Source organism: Chaetura pelagica, unplaced genomic scaffold (assembly GCF_000747805.2).
Source record: "Chaetura pelagica isolate M959 unplaced genomic scaffold, ChaPel_1.0 scaffold294, whole genome shotgun sequence".
Classification (NCBI taxonomy): Eukaryota; Metazoa; Chordata; class Aves; order Apodiformes; family Apodidae; genus Chaetura; species Chaetura pelagica.
Genome location: NW_009953068.1, coordinates 636,724 through 655,593, shown reverse-complemented (window position 1 = coordinate 655,593; position 18,870 = coordinate 636,724). Strand labels below are relative to the sequence as shown.

The following is an 18,870-nucleotide window of genomic DNA, read 5'->3' as shown; positions in this document are numbered from 1 at the left end:
GTCTTCCAAGGAGCCCAGGGAGACTTCTCCACACTAGATACCTGTGCTAGATGGGATGTGAATCCCTGTGAGCTGGACCAGGGCAAGGCAAAGGGTGAGGCAGGGAGCAGGAGTGGCTGCTGCAAGTCCCCATGAGCAGCAAGGGCAGAGGGAGCAGGACAAGGGGCACCCATGGCACAGGATGGGCAGGAGGAGAAAGGAATACAGGGGAGATACTTGCAGCATCTGTGGGAGCTTGTTTTATTAGTAAGCAGCAACAGGGGAAGGGGAGAAAGTGACTGGTTTTTAACCCTGTCCCCACCAGGAGAAGGTACATGGCTTTCCTTTGTGCCAGAAGCCCAGAGCAGCCCACGGGGCAGCAGCCTGTGCTCTCAGCCAGCCCGGGCTGAGGCAGAACTTGGAGCAGCACGAGGGACCGAGGCTGGGAAGCTGCAGAGACACTTTACAGAACAGATTCTGGACTTCATTAGAAATGGCAGGAAGGGTTCACACATTCCCAAGACACACGGGTGCCCCCCCCCCCACACTCTCACTTTCAGAACAACCTGAAAAAGCTGCCTCCTACAGGCAAACATCAACTGTCAAAAATAAGGCCAGAAAGAAACAAAGCAACCAAGTAAACAGTTTGGCAACAAAGAAAACGTGGCTGTCACATAGAGGCCAAGTCCTGGTCCAAAGCAGCACATCTTCCTAACAAAGGAGCCAGCAAAAAGTGAAACTTCCCTCCAAGTTAAGAGGAATTTTGCCAGCAGAGGTTTCCAGAGGGCTCTCAGCATCTCGACGCATTCCCCACCCGGAGAGCTCAGGGGGCACTTGCCCCACTTGAGCACCATGCTGGGGAGCAAGGGCTGCCTGAGCTGTGTGCCAGCTCCTGTCCCCTGGAAATTAAATACAATTAAACCTTTTCTGCTCCTGAGCAAATCCAGACAACAAACCCTTTCGTCCAAAGCACAGGCTCTGGCAAGAGCTTGGCAGAGGCACAGCTGGCTCAGCACACTGACCTCCGTGCCTGCTGCTCAAGCTCTTAACCTACAGCACTCCAAAACCTTCCTGAGAGTAGCAGGGTCCATCTGCCTGCATTTAACCTGCTGCTTCTGAAGTCTGGGCAAGTGGTTCATTCTCTGAGAGAAACACAGGGGCCTGAGGAAGCCCCCGTGCAGTACCTGTCCTGAGTTAACAGTGCCCAACTGTGGCACGTCCAACGCTGCCGCCTCGAGCTCGTCTCCCTGGGGGCTCTGTCATGGTTCTGCCTTTGAGCAGCTTCCCAGAGACTGACTTCCACCCAGTAAGAAACTGGATCATGTCCTGGGAAAGGAAAAAGAAACACTCCCACAGCAGCAGCTGCCCAGGCTGCAGAGCCTGCTGGGGGTACTACGGTCACTAATCTGACTGGCACTTGCAGTGTTCCTTTTGCGCTCCCCCGGGGTTTGCTTTTTAAAGACAATTTACGTGGGTGTCAAATGAAGTGTATTGGGTCAGGCCCATCACCTCCTTCATCCTGGAGAAGTGCCCAAGAAGAGCCAGCTCTGTCTGGCCCAGAAGCTCTTCCCTGTAAACCCTTATTATCAGCTGGATCTCCCCAGCCCTCGAGTGAGCAGTCGTCTCCCGTGGAGCTTATACATGCCCTGTGTGTGGAGGCCTCCACCTCCAGCAGCAGCCAGCAGCTCTGAGCCCAGGGCAACTAGGAGAGCTCAAAGCCAGTGTTCATGCTGATGGCATAGCGCAGCTTCTCCCGCAGGATGCTCTTCTTGCTGTAGTTGGGAAGCTTGAGGAGGTTGAAGCAGGTGGAGGAGGTTGGGAGCCGCCCGCCCGGCTCCTTCTTGCGGATGGTGAAGAAGCCCCTCAGGACGCTGCCCAGCGTGTCCCCTGTGTCCTGCAACGGGACAGACATCAGCCCTGCAGCCTCTGCTCCTCCTGCCAAGCAGGGTGGAGGTGCTAGGAACAGGGAGAGTCACTCCTCAAAAGCTCTGTCCCCCACCAAAGCTTCTCCTGTAACTGCAACTGCCACCACACGTGCAGGTCCCTTCACAGGGGGCAAAGGGAAATGGGATCAGCAGCACAGGGAGGTTCAAAGGGGAAACACAACCCTGGAGACAGGAGAAGGAGCCCAAGTGCTGCTGTGTGTGGGACGAGGCAGGTGCAGCCACATACATCCCATTAGTATGGCTGTATCTTCACGTCTTAAGAGTTCCCTGGTCAGCCAGACCTGGGAGAGCTGGGCAGGGCAGGAGGCTGCCAGCAGCCTGGCAGGGAACACACCAGGCAGGAGCCAGCAGGGCACTGCATACCTGATCATCAGAGACTTCCACGCAGCGGATGGAGAAAGGAGGCTTGAGGTAGGCAAAGCCCAAGAGTGGAGGCCTGGAGCAACTGGTAACAAACTGGAAAAGTGACAGACAGGGGAAGAAGCAGTGAGAGCAGCCTGGCTCAAAGGCAGCCCCAGCAGACAGCTGCTTGGACTGGCATTCCAGCACCCCACAGTACAACACTGTTGAGATTTAGTGCACAGCTCTGCTGGCCTTTAAGAACAGGCCTTTTCATGGTGACACAAGTGCATTTATAGAACTCTGCTTCCACAGCTGCCCCTCTGCAGGGGAGCAGGATGCTGGATTTTAGGGCATCAAGCATTCTGACACTCCTCCTACCCGTGCAGAAAGCACCCAGCTAACAGGAGAACAGCACTGGCCCAGCCACCCCAAACAGGTCAGGCTAAGGGGCTGGATTTACCTTGAGGAACATGGCTCTCTCCTCAGGGCTGAAGTCATTGGCCAAGATGTCCCACAGCCAGATAATGACTCGGTGACTCCCATGGAAGCCCCCATAGTACACCGTGTGCTTTCTGGGGAGAGAAGGGTTGTTACAGACTTTTGTCCCACAGCAGGAGGGTCACAGCTGCCAGGAGCCAGTGGACCACAAGACCCTTCCAATTCATTAGTACTTTGTCCAAATTAGCTATAAGGAACACATTCCTGAGTTTCATTCATTCCTGTCTGCTCCTCAAATTCCAGTTAGGAGTAGAAAGGTATGGAAGGTATGGAAGAATCTCCTGCAAACCCCCCAACAGCTCTGTAATAAACCAGCTTGGTTTGCTGAGCTAGAAGACCAGCAGCCCAAGTTGCTCACTTACTTTAAGTCCTCGAGGTCAATCTCAGCATTGTCACCAGAGATCAGCCGCTGCAGCTCCGGTGCAGAGAACATCCGAATCCACTCAGGTTTGATGATGGACCTGAACCCACTGATGAGAGCTGCTGTCTGGCTCTTGATCTGTGTGTGCATCCGGAAGTGAGCCATGAGGTGGATGTAGCTGATCCTGTGTGTGACAGGGAAGGTGGCAGTGAGGGAGCTGGAACAGCGAGACCATCACCTCAGCGGCGCAGGAGCAAGGCTGCTGACCTGTCTCTCTAGCCCCAAAGGGGCCAGCACTGCCTGGAGACTCATTATACTTTCCCCTCCTGGGCCCTGCTCTCTAGTTCAGCAGAAAGAGCTGTTCTTCTGCACAGGCTTTGCCCCCCACCTTCTGCCTCTATAACTGTCTGCTCATTTCTTAGAACTTCATCCCAAAGCAGGGACTACCTGGCTCTAATAATCACTTGATCAACCTTGGCCAGACAGCAGCTCGCAGCTGCTGAGAAGCATCCAGCTTCTCTCTTAAGGGATCAGATCCACAATCACAGGCACTTCTGTAGGTTTGAAAAACAACTGTCTGGGCTCTGATGCACCTACAGCTAAACCCACACCAGGAGAATGAACACACCAAAAAACACTTGGGAGATTTCTGCCTTCACACCAGGAGGATGGAAGAGCTGCACTGTTGGGCTTCCTCTTCTCACCAACAGTCAAGGCAACCCAGCTTGTGGATTCCTCTCCATCAGCTCCTATGCAGACACCACCACAATCACATGGACTGGGTGTTCAGTAGGTAATCTCACTCCACCATTATCAGGCAGAACTGTTTCCAGATTGCCTCCCTGTACAATGCTTCTCCTGCTCCCTTCCAAGTACCAACCTGTGTGCACAGCTGCACAAAAGCTTCAGAGCAGAGCAACACACAGGACTTTCAGCTTTCTCCCTGAGCTGACTTCTGACAAGCCAAAGAAAGATCTTTTCAAATGCAAACTCCCTGGTCAGAGCTCAGGAAGGGAAGACTGGGAACATCAGATTGCAAAGCACGACTAACAAAGACAAATCCTCAGGTAGGATCCAGCTTTCACTTACCATTAAAGAGAACAGCCCCCAGATTACCAGTTCAAACACACATCTGCTTAATAGATATTTTATCCTGCTTTTATGATCACTGAAGGGTATACAGAGAAGAAAAAAAAAAATAAAAATGAAGGGAACAAAAAGGTGGGTTTGGTTTTCAGGCTCCAGAGTTGACATTTACGATAACTATCTAGAAGCCACTTATCTGTGAAAATAGCTACAGGGCTCGGTGTCTCCTCTGATTTCCTGTGTCTAAAGTACCAGTGTCGACTGCATTTGAATTCAGCACTGTCTCTTCTGAAGAGCAGTGCTTTATACAACTGCCACATGTTATCATTCTGAGAAGATCTGTCTGCTCCAAGGTGTCTTTGAGCATCTGTGCCCTCTATGTTCACGACTGTGTGCCTGAATTGCTTTGAATCCATCTGTCTGTATCCATCACCGTCATTAAACCCTGCAGAATCTCACAGGCTGTGTGCCTTTGACCTCAGAAGTGCTGTTTCAAGAAGTAAATTGTCAATTTTTATTTTGCAAATCGAATTTAATACAATTTCTGCCGATGAACTGTAACCAGTAAATTCTATTAAGATATTTATGTGCTCCTTCTACTCCAATCTATCTCAATTCATTCCAGATGCAAGCCCAAGGAACTACAATAAAGTATTTTGCAGTGCTGACCTTAAAAATCTAATTGCTGTACTTACTTATTTTCATTGGTAACAGGAATGGTCTTCCCTCCAGGAACAAGTTCATGGCAAACAAGCTGAAGGAAGAAATGATTGTATTGCTAATTACTGCCTGGAACCACAATGGGAAGAAACACTGTGCTAAGCTGAGACCTTCCCATAAAACATTCATTTTCACAGTAGAACAGTAGGATTTAAAATTTAAGTAATAATCCTGATTCTGCCTTGAACCAGTTTCACTGAACTATTAACATGGTAATTGAACAGTAGGGAGCTGTGACTCTGCCAGTGGAGGAGCCAGCCCTTCCTGGAGGAAGCCTCCTCTGAAGTGTGATCCATCACTGCTGAACAGCTCACAAATCAGTCCCAGGAGCCCCAGGGGACTGTCACGAGCCCAGAATCCAGAGGCCCAACAAGCTCATAGCTCAGTCTAACAGCACAATCCAAAGCTTTCTGCTCCACAGGTCTCATTTGGGCCACCTGAGTGACAGCTCCCTGGAGCTCCCTGTCCCTCCAGCTGGGCACTCCAGGCATGATCAGGAAGTGAGCCAGGTGGGAAGCATCTCCTCCCTGCCCTGCCAAGCCCAGCTGCTCAGCCCCCAGCACGGCTCAGAGACAGCAGCAGGGACCCTCTGGGTGCTTGTTACTGCAACAGAGTCATAACTCATCTTTGCCCCAACATTAAGAGGCAGAAAGTCATTATTCACATACTACTGTGGCCTCTGTACTTCAGTTCCAGGTGACTTCCAAGGTCAGAGGAGCCCAGCAGAGGGAATGAGCTCAGCTCCCTGTGCCCAGCAAGGGCTGTACCTAGTGGAGATGTACAAGTTCATTTGAGATCTGGTTACCTCATCTGGCTGCTTCAGCCTGGCCAAGACACCCAGCAAAAAGGAGTACCCTGCTTTATTTTGAGGATTTGAGTGCTGCAGCCTCCCATGTCTCCCTGCTGGGCTCTCCTATGCTGTTTCCCACCTTAATTTTTAAGGTGGAAAAAACCTCAAAGCTGGAGCCTCAGCAACCCTGAGCCAGCAGCAGGGTACTGAGCTCACTGTGCAGCGGGTGCAACCCCTCCCCTGTGTGGAGCAGGGCTGAGCCCACACTCAGGTCCCTTCCCATTCCCCTGGCAGCTTTGCAGGTGCATCTCCTCTGCCACGGCTGCTCCCACTCCTGTGCAGGCCAGGTCCAAAGCAGCCAGCTTTGGAATAAGAAGCACACAAAGCTCTCAAGGATGAGCTGCCCCAGATACAGGCTCCATGACTTAGTGGTCTCTGAGCTCTGTGCCTCTGGATCCAGGCTGCCAAGAGTGCCCAGGCTCAGGGCTGGCTGGGGCCTCCTCACAGAATCTGCAGCAGCAACAGCACATGTAGATAGCAAAGGCATTTTTATCTTATCTCCCCTTATCTTCCAGCTATGCACACAAATCATCACAGGACCCAAGGCTCAAGAGCAACCATGAACCTTCAAGCCTTCACAAGGGACCAACAAACAGCCTTTACCTCTCAAGACCAAGAGGCCTCCTGACACATTTCAAGCTTCTCTGGTGGACATGGCTGTGTTTAGGGAAAAGGAAATTCTCCTTACACAGACCTTTTTTCCTGGCTCTAGAGAAATTATGGGTCAGAAGGCAATTTTTTTTGTGGAAAAAGCTGTTGTCTGCCCACAGCCAAATATTGAACAAAGCTGCAGAATCCTACAGCTGAGTTCAGCAAACCTCTGAAGCTGAGCCTGCCTTTTATGCAGGGAGAGCAGATCTAAGCCCCAACTACCATCACAGCCAAGGTCATTGATCAGGCAGTCCCCCTCGGATTCTTGTTCAGAGGGGGCAAACAGAGCACCTGACACATCAAAAAACACAAATACCAGAAGTAGAAAGCACTCAGTGCAGCCTGAGCTTGGACAGACTGCTTGACCTGGAGATGCTCAACACCAGCTCTCAGAATGCTCAGCAGGGAATAGTGACTGTCTTCTGCTGGCAAGTCAGACTGCAAGTGTGTTTCTCTGCTCTAAGGACACCTCTGCTAAGGAGTCCAACCCAGTTCTGCCCCCAACTGTTTATATGATTGTCAGGATCACCGAGTGCTTCAAAGGCTCTTCCTGGTAGCATCAATGAGACGAGTGAGGGAAATGCTCCTGTGGGAACAGCTCAGATCTAACCGGGAGAAATGGGGCTGAGCCAGGGCTGTGGTCTCTGACTATCAGTGCTCAGAGTTCTGTTGTCACCAACTGGCATGAGGAGGGTATTTGGAACAAAGCTGAGACAAGGTTCAACAGAGTCACTGAATAAGACCTACCTGACCCATCACATCTTCATCATAGGAGAGTGTCAAGCCCAAGTCACTGATATCGCCATCATAACGCTGGAGGGACAGGGAGAGAGGGTCAGTGCTTGGCAGCAGGAAGAGCAGCTCTGCCTTTCTGCAGTCCTCTTCTAAGTGGTCCCCAGCAGGCATGAGGCACCAAAGCACAACAACTACACGAGTTTCTCTAGGTCATGGGGAGACTGCACAAGAGCTGAGGCTAAAGCATGGCACTTCCCAACTGCCACTTCCAGGTTTACAACTTCAGACTCCATTTTCCTCCCTGCTTGCCCTGGTAAAAGCACAGGGCAGCCACCTGCCAACCTGCCTCAGAACCACCCATCACCTCCAGGATGTTTTAAAAGAACATCACTACCCCAAAGGCATTTGCAATTCTAGTCTTTCCAGCAGCAGTCAATGATAACAGAGTTGGACAACAGGAAAGGAAATGCTCAAACCTTAATTGAAGTGAGATTTTTATAGAACTCAGAGTCCAAGGAGGGAAGTTCATCTACGGAACTGTAGAAGACACTGTGGTGGTGCCCCAACAGCTGACTCAAAAAGAAGGAAGCAAATGGCACATCCACAACTATTCCCTACAGACAAGAATGAATAGGTCAGGTTCCACCACATACATGTTACATCCAACATCTTTGGTTACCTGAGGCCTGCAGGCAGCTCAGGTGTTGGGGAACAGGAGTTGACAATATCCAGTGACAATTTTGGCTCACCTCATATACAGCCTTCCCAAGCATCTTCCCCACAAACTCAAAGAGCTGTAGGTAGTTCTCATGGATGTAGGACGTTGGAGATGGATATAGCCTCTCATCACCACTGGTTGTCTGCACACAAACAGACAACAGCCCAGTGAGCCAGTCTGCTTCCCCTGCAACAGCTCACCCCAGCCAGAACCTGCAGCCCCAAGTCACACCTTGAACAAGTTGAGTGCAGGGTCAAACACCTTCTTTATTATCTCTTCCAGAAACTCTTTGAAGACACCATCTTGGTCAATACCAGCCTCATCAACTCCTAGATCGTTCACAAACTTCACTCTGATCACTCCCTTCATAGCATTCTGGGAAAGCTGCCGTAGCTGCTCATACCCATCCTACACAGACCAGAAGAGGACAATCAGCCAGGAGGACATGTGAAACACCCATGCAGAGATGCAGCAGAGAGAGGAGATAGATATGTCACAGATATCTGCATTTGTCATGAATTTTGGGTCCAAAAAAGACCAGGTTTTTTTGCTAGTCAAAACACCAGGTTCATAGCAGTCTTAACTGAACTAAGGTCCAACAATTTCCTGTAGCATCAAGCAGACAGAACTGGCACTGGGTCCCGCAGCACCCACAGAGAAGATAAAACCATATTCACACTCCATGCTCATCAGGTCAATTACTGCCCTGCTGGTTGCTCCTGCAATCACTCACCTCCAACATGCGGGAGCGGCGGATCGTGATGTGTGTGACGTGAGGTGATGCAGAGCTGGTTTCAACCAGCCCCAGCTTCTCCTTCTCCTTTGTAACCATATTTCGGAAAAGCAGCACCCTCTTAAAAAAAAACAACAACGAATAAGATTCTTCACCCACAAGGACTCTCATCCTTCAGTGCAGCAGGGTGTTCAGATGCACATGACGCACACCCACAACAAGCTCTTTGTTGTCCTGTTCCCAGCCAAGGACACACGTCAGGATGCACGTCCCTTCCCTCCCAGGCCACTGGCTTTGCAGCCTCCATTCTCTGCCCTCACTCACATTCTTGTGGGGAATGACATGTGGGATGTACTGCAGGAGCAGCTGGGCTCGTTTCTTGTCCTTGTCCAGCTCCTGGAAGAGCACGCTGGGCTTGAGGTCCCTGACAAAGAAAGGCAGAGGTGTTCAGAGACCCCTGAGAAACACCCAGGTGTAGAAACAGCTGGGGGTGGGAGAGGAAATGTAATGATTCCAAAGATGACTTCAGCACTCAGGAGTACATATCTAAGAAGGCCAGGGACACTCAAGCTGCTTGGTGCTGAGTCAGCTTCCAAAGCATCACCTTCCCCAAGCAGCAGCTAATCCACAGAGGACCAACACACCAGGAGGGGTATCCTTAAACAGCTCTGGCCTTGATCCCACTGGCAGAACTAGAGGCACTCCATTGAAAGGCAGGGATCCCCCAGGGGAGCTGCCCCTGCAGGACAAGCCAGGCACACCCCACCCTGGCACTCACTTGCGCAGCCAATGGTCCTCGGGGGCAAAGCGCCGGCGACAGTCCCGCTCGTACAGCACCATCAGCCAGCCATGCACAGAATGGAACAGCTCCAGGGTCTCCCCTCTGGCATTCTCTGAGCAAAAGGAACACAGCACCCATGTCCAGGCGCCCCAGGTAACAGGAGCGTCTGACAGCAACATATTGAGCCCCACAGGGAGAGGGTATGGGTGTATTTCTAACCTTCATTGCCTTCGGAGGGAAGGGAGAGGCCTGGGGCCTCCCAGAAGACAGTCTTGTCTTGGACCAAAGAGGAAAAGCCACATGAAAGCCAGCTCAGCCAGCTCCAGCTGAGCCACCACAACAGAAGTGGACAACCTCATCTCGTTGAGCTGTACCCAAATTCCACCAGCATCTAGCTCTACAGCAGGTGTCCACGGAGGCTGTGACAACCCTGCTCTGCTTTGTCAAGGTACCATGGAATGTTCTTGCCCTATTCATGGCCCAGTCCTGCTAAACTCAGTCTCCAGCAAAAGCCAAAAAAACAAATTCTTACTGGAAACAGGAAAAAGTGCACTGAATTTGGTGCCAAGCACAACACTGGCATCTGGACAGTGACATTAGGAGATATTCTCATGCCACACAACATAGTATGGGTCTTTGTCCAAACCAGTAATTAGCAGAAGCTTCAAATTCCAAAATCAATTTAATTTGTTGTTCTAATACTAACCTCAACTCAAGTTACTGAAAGCACTTACCTACAATTCCATCCCAGATCATCTTAAACACAAAGGAATTCAGAAAAGATGAGATGGTAACAAGCTCCTCCAGTTTGAATGAAATCTGCTCTTCATAGACCTCAATGTCATCAAGAATCCTACCAGGGAACACAAATGCAAATGCACAAGGGTAAATTTAATTCCCTTCTGAAATTTTCATAAAGGCACTTTATCCTTTAGCAGCAGCTCTTATTTCTATGACAACTGACACCCACAAGGACCTATAGTCATAAACAAGCAAACCTTGTTTATTGATTCTGATTGATATCTGATCCTAGCAGGAGGCAGTGTCAGAGGTCTGAGACACAAGCAAAGCTGGTTTCTTGTAGTTAAAAGGACCTTTGCACTCCCCCTCAGAAAAATGTTTGCAACATTCAAGCTAAGAAAACAGTCTCTACTAAGACAACTTCCCACTCCTTCTCCCATCCTTTGTGTCGTGTAAGTCTATGAGGGAGACAACAAAAGGTTTTAAACAGAAGCACATAACCTGGGGAGCTTTTGTGTTCCTCAAAGCTCATCTGGACTCACCAAAGTGTGTGTTTTGGACTGACAAGACTGTTGCCCATAAGCAGAAGAAAAGTTTCCTCCCCAGGCAGGGCTGTACTTCCCTGTTACCAGTTCAGCCAGCTGTACATGCCTGAAGCAGCACCAGGCTGAGGGAAAAAGTCCTTTTGAAGCTCATTATTTCTCAGGACTATCTGAAAAGCTGGCTGCTTTCATCTGCCCCATTATCTTCATGCAGAGGCAGCAACACCTGTACTGTACCTCTTGAAGCTTGAGCAACACAACAGCTTACAACACCTCACAAACCCAGAGAGCACCCTCTGCTTGCTACCTACGTGATGAGGTGGCGGGAGCAGTCACAGAAGAGCATCAACATGGCCAGCAGCCTCTTGGATTCCTCTGTGTCGTTATTCAGGCACTCCAAGAAGAGTTTCAGCCCACCCTGTGGTCCCAGCTCACAGATAAAAGCCCATAATTTGGGCAACAGATCATCCAGGTAAGTGAGGCCTAGCAATGGAAACAACAAAGCACACTCAAAGCTGGCCCTGCCTGCTGGTTCATGGGGGTTCATGACTTGGAGCTGAAAGATCCTTCTGCAAAGCAACACTTCACTTGAAGGGAACACAAGCATCACACTTGGCTCCCCAGCTTGTCTGCATTAACAGGAGATGTCCAATCACCAGGAAAGCAGAAAAAAAAAAAGCTTTGAATAAGTCATTGTTTGCACACCTGAAGCCCTTTCCCACTAATTATTTTTCAACTTCAGAAAAGAATAAATGCCTGGGATCCAATCACCACTACAGCCTTAGAGCTGAGAACACAAAGAAGGGAGTTGTGCCTGTGGTCACCATTAAAGCCACAAACAAAGCACCCAAGGTCCTAGACCAATTGCTCTAGCCACCAGACCAAAACAGTGCTTATCTCCTCCTGCACCCATTCCTAAGACAGGCAATTTGTTCTTAAGACCTATGAAAGCACTCAGTGTTTGCACCAGAGGGAGATGAATGCTGCAAGGCTTCTCAAAAACACTGACTCAGGTTTGATAGGGACTAAACAAGGTTTCATTATAGGAAAACTTGCTTCATTTTGTATTCTGGAGAGTTAATGCTTGATAAAGAAGTGATGAATGCTATTGATCAGATGTATGATTCAGGATGGAACAAGCCTTCCACCCAGCCAGTCAATAAACTGTTGTCAGTAATAAAACTACCAACAAGTCAACAGAATTTAATAAGAAAAATCTTTTTTTTTTTTTTTCCCCCCCCACGTGAAGTGATTTGGAAAGCAGAGAAGTGCCCTGACCTGTGAGGATCTGCAGACGGATCTGTGTGAGGGTGGTGAGTGTGGTCTGGTAGAGGACACAGATGCTGCAGACCTTCTGCACCTCTGCTGAGTCCACCCGCTTGCCCCCCACAGGCCTGAGGATGTTGCGGACAGACGCAGACTTCTGGAAAGCTCTCTTGAAGAGATCTGGGGACAGAGAAGCATGTGAGATGTTGCCACAGAAGTGCTATTCCAAACCAGCTCTTATTCTCAGCCACAGGATCAAGAGGACTTTAAGCAGATTAAGCCATCCTACGGACAGTAGGCTTTGGTGCACTGTTCTGGCAGGACCTGTCCAGCTGCTAACAACAGAGAACTTCAGTGGGGGCTTTTCTCTGGGGCTTAAAACCTCACCACAACTTCAGTAACTAATGGCCACAGGACTCAGTGCTGTGGCAGCAGCTAGAAAAGAGCTCATTACACCTGTCTTGTTCCAAATACTCTGCTGCAGAACCACCATGTATCACAGCCCCATGAGCCAGCTCCACCTTGCTCCTCACCTGGTGAAGCTGGCCTCCTGTCTTGCCTTGGGAAGTACTAAGTTATGCAGTGAGCACTTTAACAGCTGGAGAAACAATGAAAAAAACCCTGCTAAAATAAGCAACTATTTCCACAGCACTGAAGTAAGAGACTTGCCCCAGGTCACAGAGGCACCCTAAGCAGGAATTACAAACAGAAGAGACCATATCTCCACCTAAGCAGCAGCAGCTGCTGCCAGAAATTACTCAAAGCTTTTAGCAGAAGTGGGAGAGTCAAAGCCCTGTGAGTGTGAGAGAAAGACACAGGTACACACACACCCCCGCAACAAAGCAACCCTCCAGGACTCACTCTTCATGGGAAGGCTGTTCTGAGGGGAAACTGGCTGTGCTGCCAGCTGAGCTGTTTCCTGATTCTCCAGCAATTTCTTGCTGAGCACATCACTGAAGAGGATGCGGATCATATGAACTCCCCAGAGATGCTGCAGTTGCTTGGTCAGCAGAGGCATGGACTCATTCAATCTGAGAGACAAGTCAGGGAGACACTTTAGAAGGCAGGCTGGAATAAAACACCAGGCAGTGACACTTTGATACATTCAGCTTATAGGCAAAATGGAGCAAGGTCCCAGCCTACAGATGGTCCTCAAAGGAAGAGCTGATATACAGGCTCATATCAAGAGTACCAGTATGGCCACTGCTTACCAGTCTGACTATCCTTAATTAGTTTCCTCATGAAATAGTCTGTATATGAATGCAGCAGTTTATATTGTGCAGATACCACCTGAAATATCTGAGGAGTTGTTCTGAACAGGCTCACACTGTTCATTGCAAAACATAAAGCATATTGCAACATTAAAAAGAAAAAGAGACTTAGTGACTTGTCACCACATGGTTCTCCCCACTTACCCATAATCCACAGTCTGAGAAAACCAGCCCAGAACAGGATGCCAGTGGGTGAGGTTGGATTTCTTCTGTGAAACATACTTCTGGCAGTAGGAGAGCATGTGGATGAGCACACCCACAAAATAAGCTGTCTCTTCTTCCAGGACTTTATCATTCAAGGAGCCCAAGTACACCAGGTTCCCTGGAGAAGGAGCAGCACAGCAAGACTTACAAGAGGAGCAGATGCTGCAGGACAGTGGTTACAGACAGAACAAACAAAATGAGTTCACTCCCCTCGTCCAGGTCAGGAGAGGATTTCTGTGAGGAATGGCTACCAGAGGCTGCCCTGCAGCTAGCCACTTCCAGCACACATCAGCCTCTCAGATGCCCTGTCACTCTGGCCACCTTCTCAGCTGTGTCCCACAACACCTCCAACACAATACTACATCCATGGGTATTCCCAAGTTTCAACTGTTCCTTATTACTTTTACAGTAATGTGAATTTCAGCTGCCCCTATGGTTAGGGAAGCTGGATTCCAGTCTGCTACACTGCAGGACTTCCTCAAAGCCCAAGTGAAAAGCCAGGCAGAGATGATGCTTCCCAGTTTAGGCACGATTACATGTACACAAGTGCAAGTCTCTGACCCTTCCTCCATTTGAAAGGGCCTCAAACCATGTTTGCAATATCCCACAATGTATCTCAGCTGTTATTTAGAAACTATTTTAATAAGAACAAAAAAAAAAAAGATGAGTTGGAGGCAACTTTTACCCATGAGGAAAGATCTGACTCAAAACCCTGTTGAAGCACAGTAAAAAAAGAAGTGTTACAGGCACTTACCCAAGAGACAAAGAGTGTGACTCCCTTCTAGGCACATGCAGACATCTCTGCATTGGGTTTCACGGCTTAAAAACAGGATGAACTTGCGGAAAAGATCCTGAGATTCTATCACTGCCAGACGCTGAAAGACACAATTGACCTGCCAGTGAGAAGCACCACACAGAACAGCCACACCTGATCAGCCACAGCACTTTGGGTTGGCTTTTCTCTCCAAATAAAGCAGCAAGTTGAGCCTGTTGCACTGAAGAGATAATGTGCTTGACAGGAAGCTGGTTTAGGAAACAAAATTAACCTGGCAGGTGAACAGGCCACATTCTGGTTATAGACAAGAGCTTCACAACTGTCTGTAAGAACACAGAAGGCTAATTTGGCACAAAACCACACAGAGGAGCAGGAAGATTTAACTGGATCAGTCAGGACAGCCTAGAGTTCCCATCATGGATCCTCTGCCATGCAAAGGTCTGGTTTGGTTTGGATTGGTCTGTGGTTACACAAAGGGTAGAATAAGGACATGCAAAAATTCAAGCTGTGTGTCACTATGCTGTGTTCTGATTTTATTTACTTTTTTGAGGGCAGTTCAGCCCATCATCCCACTGATGTTAATAACATTTGTGGTAGTAAAAGCCCAAAGTATCTGGGGGGTGGAAGGATGAAGCACCTGCACAACACAGAGTTGAAACTGGCCAAGAGAGAAATGCCAACGCTCTGTTCCAAGAGCTGATAAAATGGAATAACAAGTGGCCTTATGTGATATTTAGCAGATTTTTGTCACTGTTACCTCACCCACTCACCTCAGGTGTTAGAGTAGCAAGATGAGTCATTATAGCAGGCACAGACATGACATGGATCAGGAACGACCTCAACAGATTGTCCGAGAACTGCGCAGCAACCACAGGGCTGCAGAGAGAACAAAACTTCAGTGTGAGAAACCTGGTTGCCTAAAGCAGCTTCTTTCAGCAGGGTGACACTCTTAAGGGCACAGAGAGACTGGCAGGGTGAGAAGTCTTCAAAACCAGAGAGAAAGCCACCCCCAGCAGCTGTGGTGCCTTACCGCAGCGCCAGGGAGAAGATGGCGGTTAGGGAGCCTTTGGACAGGGAGGGTCTGGATCTTGCCAAGCCATTAGTGAGAAGAATCTGGAAGAAACATCCCAAAATAAGATACCAAAACCCTGCAGTACTCAGAAAATGATTACAAATACTCCAGTAGAATAAACACAAAGATATTGTGTTCGTTTTCAGAGCAGAGAAAAAGCTCAACACCAAAGAAACTGAAACCCCAGGTCCTAGGAGCAACTTGGCAGAACCAAAAGGGCTTCAGGTTAAAAATGGTACCAGTAAGGAACTGCAGCCAAACCAGACACTCCACAGGACTCATTTCTCTAGGATCTGCACTCAGGGCTTCCAGGCCTTTCAAAATTAACAGGCAAGGCTCTTTGCTGCCTGGTAATATAAGTCTAATTTAAAAGATTAAGAAAAATTACACCAGTTCCTTCCCCCAGCAGAAGAGTCAACAAACCAAATCCATACAAAAGGGCAGGAGCAAAGCTTGGAAAAACAGGCAGGAGTCCTTCCTGCCCTACTCATTATGAGATGATTAAATGGGATATAGATTCAGCAGTGCTGGCCAAAAGGACATGGGGCACTGGGTCTCAAGTGCTTTGAAGAACAAACAAGTTAATGTGCCCCATCAGTGCCCCACAAACTGCCTCCCCAGCACCCCCATAGGGACCACAAAAGCTGCCTCAGAACAAGGACCACCAGGAGGAGACAGAACTGTACCAGCCTGAGACTGACCTGCAACACAGAATAGAAGCCCTTCTGGTTGAGATGTCCCATGATGTTTGCACAGATGTGGTTCATGGCAGGCCTCAGGGTTTCACCTTGGGAGTTAAAACAGGGATGTTACTGACACAGCCTCACAGCCTCCCCTCTTCTTCCTGCAGAACAGCTTCTCACTTCACCAGCCCTTCCTGCACAAGGTCCTTGCCCTTCTATACAGCATTTCACATCAAGTCTTGTTTAAGCTACGAGAGTTACCTTTTCTTCCAACACTTGCCTACCTTTTCTCTGTGTATTTCCTACAAAAACCCAGAGCTAAAACCACATCCCATCATCCTCTGAACACTTCTGATCGGAGAGATTTTGGAAAAACATGAGAACTGTTGCTGTTCTAAGGGAAACAGCTCATCTGATCTCTAGGGAATCCTTGCTGCCCAGTCTGTGCTTTTTGCAAGCAAAGAAGCAGAGCAAATCTTTGTGGGGAGAAGAAAAGGTGCAGAACATCCAGTAGTTTTTAATGGTAAATCCCAGATCAGTGGCTTAAATTGGATGCACCAACCTTTTCCCCGAAGGATTTTCCAGGTGGAAGTATCTGTGAAGGTGACAAGCATTGTGAGGTGCAGATTGACCAGCCTGGAGTCTTGCAGGATGTCAGGCTGCAACATCAAACACCAAGGTTAATAAACCAAAGAGCTCTGTGACACATTGAGACCTGTGACAGGCAGGGAGACAAAGCACAAAGAAAATATTTACCTTAAGCTGCTTGAGAAATTCACAGCAAAACCACAAGATGTCTTTGATCTGTTTGATCCATAGGAGTGTGAGATCCTTGGAGAGTGCCAGTGACACATACCATACCTGGGGAAGCAGGGGCAGAGGGGAGCAGGGGTTATTTGTGTTGCTGGCTGGCAGAAGACACTACCAGGAAGCTTCGTAACAAAACGACTTTCTCAGTGCCCTACTCAACCAGCAAGTCATTTCTCTCCTCAAAATTCCCTGGTCAAAGCCACCCACCTCAGAAAGAAATTGCCCCTCAACTCTGTACACAGAGTAAATATACCAGAGGAATACTAAAGAACTTCTCCAGACTTTCACCATGGACTCTCAACAGTGCTCAGGCGCTTTTGATAGCTACAAATTCAAATATCACCCACCTAAATCCCCAGACAGAATTAAAAAGCCCAGACAACTCCCCCAGCCCCAAACAAAACACCCTCCTGCTGACCTTGGGCTCATTCTCCACATCCATACTATTCAGAACACACCGGCACAGCTTTTCAAATCTCTGGAGGGGGAAAAACATAATTAAAAAATGGCATTATTTGTAACTAGAGGAAGAGCTATTCTGGAGAAGCAGCAGGAACAGCTCAGCAGAGGGAGCAAGATACCTCCACATCACACCAACACAGACAGCACCAAAGGCTCCAGCCTGGAGGGCATATCTGCCTCTCACACCACAGCTCTGCAGGAGTTCCCTCCCTGAGCCCAGGACAGGGATTCCTCAGCTTTTCCTGCTAAACACCTCCCTCAACAGCACAGGCTGATGCTAGGAAAAGCATCTTCCTGTTGGGAGTCCAGCTAGAAGAGCTCAGTGCTGCTGAGTGCAGTAGTGTGTTCGAAGCACCGCTCGGCTGTCACGCCCACGACTCCTTAACTATTATTTCAGTCCAGTTCCATGTGCCACGTGCCAGTTCCAAAGCCATTCTGAGCTGCAGAACTGGCTGCTGAGGTTATCTTGACTTGGGAGAAATGAGTGGGAATGATTACAGCCTTGTCCTTGGCCCAGCAAGGGACTGACTTGCTGCTGGAAGGGGAAGAAGAGGAAGCAGAATGGACATATTTCAGCAAGGTGCCTGGTCACTGAACTGCAAGACCCCAGATGGATGCCAGGCACCCCAAAAATCTGTGTAATACACACCTTTTTTTCTTTTTTGATGCTGCAAATACAGAAAAATGCATTTGCAGGACTTGCACCATCATCAACAGAAGACAAGTTCAAAAGAACAGAGTCACCTGCTGCTGCTGTAATTGGAACTGAAATACAGCTTTTCATTTTCTAGTTGTTTCCCTTATAATCAGCCCTCAGATTCCTGGGGCAAATATCATCATTTTATAGGCATTACAGCAAAGGGCTTCACTCTGAAACCACCAACTCAGGGCATGGGCAGCACTGACCCAAACAGCCCAGAAAAGCTCTCTGGGGACCCTGGCACAAGGGACCTGCCCGGGGCACTGAGCAGCTGACCCAGCTCATGGGCACTGCTCAACCCCTGAGGCTGGCAAAGCCACCAGGAAACACTGTCCTTGAGCCATCTCCTGAATATGGAACTGCTACTAAAAAATTCAAGGGTTCTTCTCTTTCATTCCTACAGGCCCATCTCTCCAAGAAGGCCTGGGGAGACAGAGGTCACATTTCTGAAGCCAAAAGACACTGCAGGAATAACATAATAACAGGAAATTAATTAAACATATTGAGCTTGTTAAAATATGTACTGGAAATGAAGAAAAGCACAGAGTGGCAGCCTTACCTCTTTGTCCTCCTTCTGATTAAACACAAACAGCAGCTTCCTGGCAATTCTGAAGATGGAAAGAGCACTTCTCTTGCTCGAGCCAGACTCATCAGCCCCTAAGAAATCATCCACTTCCCTCCTAGGAGAAACGGGAGGAGCATCAGTAGTTAAAAACCCAGCCGACCCAAGCGGGGAGGAGCAGAGGGTGAAACCCCACACACACCTGATCTCCCTCTGCAGGCGGCAGCGACAGAGGAACCTCCTGACCAGCGCCTGGAGCTGCAGCGCCGCGCGTTCCCGCTCCTTCAGCTCCCGCCGCTCCTCCCGCGCCTGCCGGGCCTTGTCCAGGAACTGCGCCTTGGAGGACTGGCTGGGACCGAACATTGTAACCGCCCGGCGCCAG

The 18,870-nt window shown here is 49.1% G+C and overlaps 1 protein-coding gene across 1 annotated transcript in view; it reads right to left on the bottom strand.

Annotated features, from left to right (window-relative positions):
* Nucleotides 1-1,367: 1,367 nt before the first annotated feature.
* Nucleotides 1,368-18,870, bottom strand: part of UBE3B (ubiquitin protein ligase E3B) — an 18,672-nt gene continuing 1,169 nt past the window's right edge. The window contains exons 3-26 of the mRNA XM_009996822.1: nucleotides 17,183-17,242; nucleotides 16,711-16,815; nucleotides 16,517-16,613; nucleotides 15,973-16,058; nucleotides 15,230-15,312; nucleotides 14,970-15,075; nucleotides 14,179-14,299; nucleotides 13,365-13,542; nucleotides 12,811-12,980; nucleotides 11,962-12,129; nucleotides 10,995-11,166; nucleotides 10,135-10,253; nucleotides 9,398-9,512; nucleotides 8,944-9,043; nucleotides 8,620-8,739; nucleotides 8,118-8,294; nucleotides 7,918-8,028; nucleotides 7,645-7,782; nucleotides 7,181-7,246; nucleotides 4,908-4,966; nucleotides 3,128-3,310; nucleotides 2,728-2,839; nucleotides 2,289-2,381; nucleotides 1,368-1,873 (exon numbers count right to left, since the gene is read on the bottom strand). Coding sequence (XP_009995124.1) covers nucleotides 1,682-1,873; nucleotides 2,289-2,381; nucleotides 2,728-2,839; nucleotides 3,128-3,310; nucleotides 4,908-4,966; nucleotides 7,181-7,246; nucleotides 7,645-7,782; nucleotides 7,918-8,028; nucleotides 8,118-8,294; nucleotides 8,620-8,739; nucleotides 8,944-9,043; nucleotides 9,398-9,512; nucleotides 10,135-10,253; nucleotides 10,995-11,166; nucleotides 11,962-12,129; nucleotides 12,811-12,980; nucleotides 13,365-13,542; nucleotides 14,179-14,299; nucleotides 14,970-15,075; nucleotides 15,230-15,312; nucleotides 15,973-16,058; nucleotides 16,517-16,613; nucleotides 16,711-16,815; nucleotides 17,183-17,242 — 2,931 coding nt within the window. The 3' untranslated portion in view covers nucleotides 1,368-1,681. The remainder of the gene's footprint in view (nucleotides 1,874-2,288; nucleotides 2,382-2,727; nucleotides 2,840-3,127; nucleotides 3,311-4,907; nucleotides 4,967-7,180; nucleotides 7,247-7,644; nucleotides 7,783-7,917; nucleotides 8,029-8,117; nucleotides 8,295-8,619; nucleotides 8,740-8,943; nucleotides 9,044-9,397; nucleotides 9,513-10,134; nucleotides 10,254-10,994; nucleotides 11,167-11,961; nucleotides 12,130-12,810; nucleotides 12,981-13,364; nucleotides 13,543-14,178; nucleotides 14,300-14,969; nucleotides 15,076-15,229; nucleotides 15,313-15,972; nucleotides 16,059-16,516; nucleotides 16,614-16,710; nucleotides 16,816-17,182; nucleotides 17,243-18,870) is intronic.